Source organism: Camellia sinensis, chromosome 9 (genome assembly GCF_055761805.1).
Source record: "Camellia sinensis isolate YWXY chromosome 9, ASM5576180v1, whole genome shotgun sequence".
In the NCBI taxonomy this organism is placed as follows: Eukaryota; Viridiplantae; Streptophyta; class Magnoliopsida; order Ericales; family Theaceae; genus Camellia; species Camellia sinensis.
Genome location: NC_138969.1, coordinates 195,513,567 through 195,520,360, shown reverse-complemented (window position 1 = coordinate 195,520,360; position 6,794 = coordinate 195,513,567). Strand labels below are relative to the sequence as shown.

The following is a 6,794-nucleotide window of genomic DNA, read 5'->3' as shown; positions in this document are numbered from 1 at the left end:
TCTACAATACAACTAGATTTTCTCTGGAAACACAGTTAATAGCATTTTATAATAACCTTTCATAAATTAGGGTTTCAATTTCGTAATAAAAAGCTACCTGAATTTGAAAAATTTTATTTCTGTGTATTTTGAAATTATTCTTCAACATATTTGTGTGATTTTATCTGTAAATTTCTCTGGCATTTGAATTTCTCTGATTTTTGATTAATGTAATTTTCTTCTTTCAATTTTCTCTGGCATGTTTATTTTGACAACAATTTTTTGTGTTTTTATCTTATTCTTGAACATGTTTCTGTAATTCTGTCTATAAATTTTCCTGCTCCGTAAATTTCTCTGTAATATGTATTTTTAATTGCAATCTCTATCTTAATCTAGAATGTCTATTTCTTTCTTGCCTCTGTCTTAAGTTTCTCTGGTATTTATAATTTTCTCTGACCACATCACATCACTTTCCACCCTTGTGTCTTTGTCATTTTAAATTTTCTCTGGAATTTTAATATTGTGGACTGGAATGAATGTTTCTTCTTGGAATTTTCTCTACCATATGTACTTTGAGAAAAAGTTATTTCTCTGAATTTTGATCTTATTCTTGAATATGTTTCTGGCATTTTGTCTCTGAATTTCTCTGTTTTGTAAATTTCTCTGGAATATGTATCCTTCTCTGCAATGTCAATTACACTCTTGCCTCTATCTTAAGTTTCTCTGGTATTTATAATTTTCTCTGACTACATCACATCACTTTCCTCCCTTGTGTCTTTGTCATTTTAAATTTTCTCTGGAATTTTAATATTGTGGACTGGAATGAATGTTTCTTCTTGGAATTTTCTCTGCCATATGTACTTTGAGAAAAAGTTATTTCTCTGAATTTTAATCTTATTCTTGAATATGTTTCTGTCATTTTGTCTCTGAATTTCTCTGCTTTGTAAATTTCTCTGGAATATGTATCCTTCTCTGCAATGTCAATTACACTCTTGCCCTTGTCTAAGTTTCTTTGGTATTTATAATTTTCTCTGACCACATCGCACCACTTTCCTCCATTGAGTGTCTCTATCATGGTTAATTTTCTCTGCTTGTGTATGTAAATTTTTCTTGCATTTTAATATTATGAATTGAAATTTTCTCTGGAATGGAAATTTCCTCAATAATGTGTAATTTTCTCCAGAATGTGCATTTTTCTCTGGTATGTTTATTTTGTTCAATTCTTGATTTCAATATGGTGTACTTCTCAGTGCCATGTTTACATTACTTTGTTTATTTTATCTTTGCTAATTGTGGAATGCAAATTTTCTTTCACTTGCCATGTTTACTTTTTTCTATCATTCATTTTCTCTGGTATGTTTACTTCTATCTATAATTTAAACAATTATTGAAAATTTCTCTCCCATGTTTATGATGCTGTGTTGATTTTCTCTGACATGTCAAATTTTCTGTAATTTTCCCTTATCTGTAATTTTCTCTGGCATATCCAATTTTCTCCCTTATCTGTAATTTTCTCTGACAATTCCATTTTTCTCTAGGATTTAATGTTGACATCTCTATGCTTTAATCATTGTCTAGAAATGGCAAAACGTAAAGACAGCGAAACACCGGAAACACCAAGCAAAAAACAGAAACTGTCTCAGTCTTCTTATGGACTAGGATCAAAAACCAGCAGCAAAACACTAGAAACACCAAGGAAGCAAGAACAACTCTCTCAGTCCTCTTATCATCTAAGATCAAAAACCAGCACTAAAACACCACAAACCCCTTCCCAAAACACACAAGTCCAAGCTGATGAAGCAACTAGCATCCAGATGAGTACCCCAACTTCAAAAGACTCAAGCTCAAGGGGGAAAAAACCTGTTAAACTCCACAGAAAGAGAGCTCACTACAGCATTCAATTCCGATCCAACCTCTCATCTGTCGTCTCCTTCTTTCAAACACTTAAATTCAGTTCAAAACATCTTCTAGAGCTTCAAAAGACCCCATTCTGGTATTTGATCCAAGCTCTAACCACTGGAAGGATGGATCCAAAGAAATCTAGAAAATCCGATGATGATGTAGTTGCCATAATCCAATGTTACAATGAAAAAACAAAAGCATTCACAGTTGGGAAGAAGAACCTGACCTTTACAACAAATGACATGACCTTGATTTTTGGTTTGGAATGAGGTAAAGGAGCCATGTCATTAAGATACTCTAAAAAGCCAAAATCTGCATTCCTCAGGAGAAGATTCCAAAAGGACACAAGGCTCACTGGTCCTGTTCTTAAAAATGCCTTGGTCAAAGCAATGAAAGGCAAGCAACCAACTGACTTCAAAGATGTAGCAATCATTGTTACATTGTACTTGTGTCTCACCCTATTTTTTGCAACAAGTGGGAATTCAATAGGTTGGGTTTTTATAAAGTATGTCGAACCTCTTGAATCAATGAAACAGTATGATTGGCCGGAAGCAATCACATCAACATTGATTGATTCTATCATGGCATTGCATAGAACTCCAGAAAAAGTTACGGGGTGTGTCATTGCATTGCTGGTAAGTATAACATCCATTCAAATTTGCAGTTATCATACTTACAAATTTGTGCGTTTACAAAATTTTATTTACTTTCATTTTCATCACAGTATTGGCTATGTGAACATGCAACTATCATTGACTCAGAAGACAGTAACACAACAGACTTCCCAAGATGTGCCAAGTGGAACCTTCAAACCTTGACGAAACAGCTGCAGAAGACACCAGTCCACTCTCTTGCACCTCGACAGGTTAGATTCCTATTGCTACCGAAATCTCAGTGAAATTTCAAAATTTCTCTGACCACTGCTTTGTTTCCCTCCTTGTGCATTGATTGATTAAGATTAATTTTCTCTGAAATATCAATTTCTGTTTTCTTCTTTGTTAACCACTGGTCTATTTCTGCCATTGTAATCAATTTTCTCTGCCATCCAAATTTCTCTGACCATAATTGTAACACATTAACTTATATGCCCTGATTAATTTTCTCTAATATCTGAATTATGTTCTTTGTTACATAATTTTCTCTGGCCCATCAAATTTTATCTCCTTGTGTGTAATTTTCTCTGCCCATAACTTGTGTGCCTTGCATCTTTGATAAACACTGTTTATTTCTACCCTTCTAATGAATTTTCACTGGAATTCAAATTTCTCTAACACAAATATAGTAAAACATTAACTTATAAACACTGCTTATTTCACTGTTTCATAATTTTCTCTGCCCCATAAAATTAACTCCATGTCTCTAATTTTCTCTGGCCCAATACAATTTTCTCTGAAGTTTGTTTCCAATTAGTATCATTTAGATGAATTTTATTTTCCTTATTTGAATTTTTTCTCTCAGTGAATTTTGTAACATTTCTCTAATAAAAGAGTCTCCTGTTACAGATTAATAACAAGCAGCTAGTCAAAAACCCATCTGAGGAGTTCTGTCTTGGCAAAAAGACGAAGAAAGAATTAAAAAAGGCAATTGTCATATTCAAGGAGACATTACAAGATCCATCTGAAGATGGAGGGAATGAACAAAAAGAAGGCAACACAGAAGAATACGAAGCCAGCAATGGACAAGAACATCAAGCAAGCAGCACAGAAGAAGAAACCACCAAAGAAAGTGAAGAAATAGAACCAGAAGACAAAGAACAAAATGAACAGAAAGAAGAAGACAGTGAACAAGAAGATGAAGATGAAGATGAACAAGAAGAAGAGAACAAGGATGAAAGTGATGAAGAAGAAAATAATGAGCAGATGGACCAACAACATGATGGCATTTGTGGCTCAACAATGCATCAGCCTGAAGAATTTGAGGAATCAAAGGATGCCCAAATTGCTGATCTACGTCAAAGACTGAAGGCACTGTCTCAATCTAAAAAAGAAGAAGACAGAAATTGGATGGAATTACTTGCTGAAAAGGATATTTCAATAAGAATCCTGACATCACATAACTCAGAACTTCAAGAAAAAGAAAGCACAATCCGAATGAAACTATGGATGTTGGAGGTTGAAAAAGCAGACGATGCAAAAACAATTCAACAGTTGAGGTGTTCAAATTCGGAGCTTGAAACTGAAAATGCCAAATTGCATGAACAAGTTCAAGAACTATCTGTCCAACTAGCAACACAACCATATCGAACACCAACACAACTTCAACCACAAGGTCAGTGAAAATCTTGAGCCACAAAAAGTTATGTCCTTGTGCCATCATAACTCAGAGAAATTTCTATTTATTATAATTTTCTCTGTCATTGGTAATTTTCTCTGGAAGTTATATCTCTCTCAACACATTAGTTATATTTCTACTGCTCATTTCATTTCTCTGTATATTTTCTTATTCCATTTTTGGGGCTTGTTTGATTTTCACTGTGTATAGTTGGAATGCAACTGGAACAACAACCAACAACCCAACAAGAGCAAATCCCACACAAACAACAACCGAAACAAAAGAAGAAACTCTATGGTAACTGCAAAATATTGAATTAAATAAATTTACATATTGAAATATCATCTGTTGCTTCAGAGAAATTTCACTTTTCCTAATATTTTCACTGCCTACAGTCAAAAAAGATCCAACCTCAATGATAAAAAATTTAAAGGCAAAAGAAAGGAAGGAAAAGCAGCATGATCCAGAATTCCAATATCCGAAAGTTGCGAAAGTGACCAGAGCTTCAAAACAAGCTGCAAAACAAGTTGAGCAAAGCACGAAGGACAAAGAAGTGCTTGATGCTGATGCATACGTCTTGCCTCAACCTATAAACATCACAAAATCTTGGGTCTTTCCACAAACTCTTCCCATTTCAAGATTGATAAAAGATCATATAAAAGACATCTTGCAGCACATATCAAATGTGTCTGGGCTTGAGTAAGTACAACAAACAAAATAGAACATAACAAACAACAAATTACAAACTTATGTTGCATTAACAACAATTCCATCCCTTCTTTGTCATCTTGTAGAGCTTTAATTTGGACAAGTGAGTTAAATATCATTACCTTTGAAGACATTGGAAACCTCATAAAGCAAAAAGAAATTGCCAACAATGTAAGTCTTTCCCTTTCATCAACATTTCTCTGCAATGTTCCATCAGCCTTTATAAAACAATATTACAATTATAAATCATATTTTTCAGGTCATTGATGGCTATGGAGAGATCCTTTTGGCTGACCAAATCAGAGAGAAACAACAACCAACCTCATTTTTTTTCACATCCATGTGCTTAGTATGTTACTACTATTTTATTTGATTTTCTCTGGAATTTACTTTCTACTTTCTCTTCTTAATATACTTCTTGAAGTCAGTTGTGTCACTAACAAAACCATTTTTTGATTTTCTCTGAGCACAGAATTTCATCAACATGACAGAAAATCAAAGTTTTCGAGTGTCCTTATTTGACAAGCATATTGAAACAGCATGGAGGAACTATAGGTTCCTCCATTTCCCAATAAATACTGGAGGTAATGAGAAGTCCACACATGGAAATCACTGGACCTTGCTTGTCCTGGACAAACAAGACAATTTATGGAGGTTCTACAACTCACTGAGGCCAAGGAGGGATGATGCAGAAGACAAATATGTCAAAGATGCAAAACAATTGGTAAGGAGTGCAAATTTCTCTGATCCATCATCATCTTTATGTGATGATAATTTTCATAGAATCCCATTGACTTGTCCGTAAATTTCTCTGTTATATAAAAATTATTTTTTTGCAGCAAGATTACGTGGAGAATTTTTTGAAAGCTTGTCTTGAAAGAGACGCTCAATCACAACCCTCTTTCAAATTAATTAACTCACATAACACAAGTTATGACTTTGAGTATGTCAACAATGCTCCACAACAAGAAAGCGATTCGTAAGTTTCATACATCTATAAATAAGATAATTTCAGTTGCATGTTTCTTAAAACTAACCATACCTATAATTTGTATGCAGTCTGGATTGTGGCCTCTTTGTCTGCTATATAATGAAACAATATAGCAAGCATGAACCTATCAAATCCAAATTGTCCACACAAGAGATAAGGTTGATGAGGGCAGAACTCATAGAGAGATTTGTGACCGAAGTTGGCCGGTCATGGACTGAACCAATTGAAATACCCCCAGAAGAACCACAAATGTAATAGTGAAACTAGTGAAAGGAAGACAATGTACATATCCACATAGAGAAAATTGTCTCACATATATGTATATATCCTTTCTTGTTGATACATTGAAGGAATGATGATCCTTGACGTATATGTATATATCCTTTCTTGACTAATCTAAATTTCATTTTTTTTTTTTTATTTCGACTAATGTAAATTTCAACAATTGTCTGCCAGAGAAAATTGTCTGCAGAAATTTCTCTGGTATAAACTACCAGAAATTCACAGAGAAATTTAACTTGTATCGTTCCAAGGGGATGCCTATATGATCATGTAATCTATAAAACTTTGTGTTGGTACAAAACAATCATCAAACTCAACAAAACACAAAGCACACAGTAATTTTATCTGCCACTGGAAAATTTCATTGCATGAATTTTAAATTTCAGAACACAATGCCCATATAGTTTTCTCTGATGGTGAAAAATTTCTCTGGATGAAAATTTCTCTGGCTTTGACACAAATTTCTGAGTTCAAGTGAGTCCAGAGAAATTCTTCCCTGGTCCAGAGAAATTCTCAACTCAGAGAAATTCTCAACTCAGAGAAATTCCAAAAGAGCTTGATTTTGTTTCTTGGTTGTAGAATAATTTTTTGAATGCTCTGTCTGCTGTGCACATTTCTTGAAATGACTGATATGAAGCTACCAGAAATTTACAGATAAATT

General features: G+C 33.9%; 2 protein-coding genes across 2 annotated transcripts; both read left to right on the top strand.

Annotated features, from left to right (window-relative positions):
* The first annotated feature begins 3,983 nt into the window (after nucleotides 1-3,983).
* On the top strand, nucleotides 3,984-4,875 carry LOC145800027 (uncharacterized). Its single transcript, XM_082889683.1, has 3 exons — nucleotides 3,984-4,149; nucleotides 4,363-4,449; nucleotides 4,548-4,875. The coding sequence occupies exons 1-3, from the start codon at nucleotides 3,984-3,986 to the stop codon at nucleotides 4,853-4,855; spliced, it is 561 nt and encodes a 186-aa protein (XP_082745809.1). The 3' UTR covers nucleotides 4,856-4,875.
* Nucleotides 4,876-4,977: 102 nt separating this feature from the next.
* On the top strand, nucleotides 4,978-6,140 carry LOC145800083 (uncharacterized). The gene is made up of 5 exons (XM_082889737.1): nucleotides 4,978-5,031; nucleotides 5,120-5,209; nucleotides 5,333-5,584; nucleotides 5,700-5,839; nucleotides 5,920-6,140. The coding sequence occupies exons 2-5, from the start codon at nucleotides 5,201-5,203 to the stop codon at nucleotides 6,104-6,106; spliced, it is 588 nt and encodes a 195-aa protein (XP_082745863.1). The 5' UTR covers nucleotides 4,978-5,031; nucleotides 5,120-5,200; the 3' UTR covers nucleotides 6,107-6,140.
* The last annotated feature ends 654 nt before the right edge of the window (nucleotides 6,141-6,794 follow it).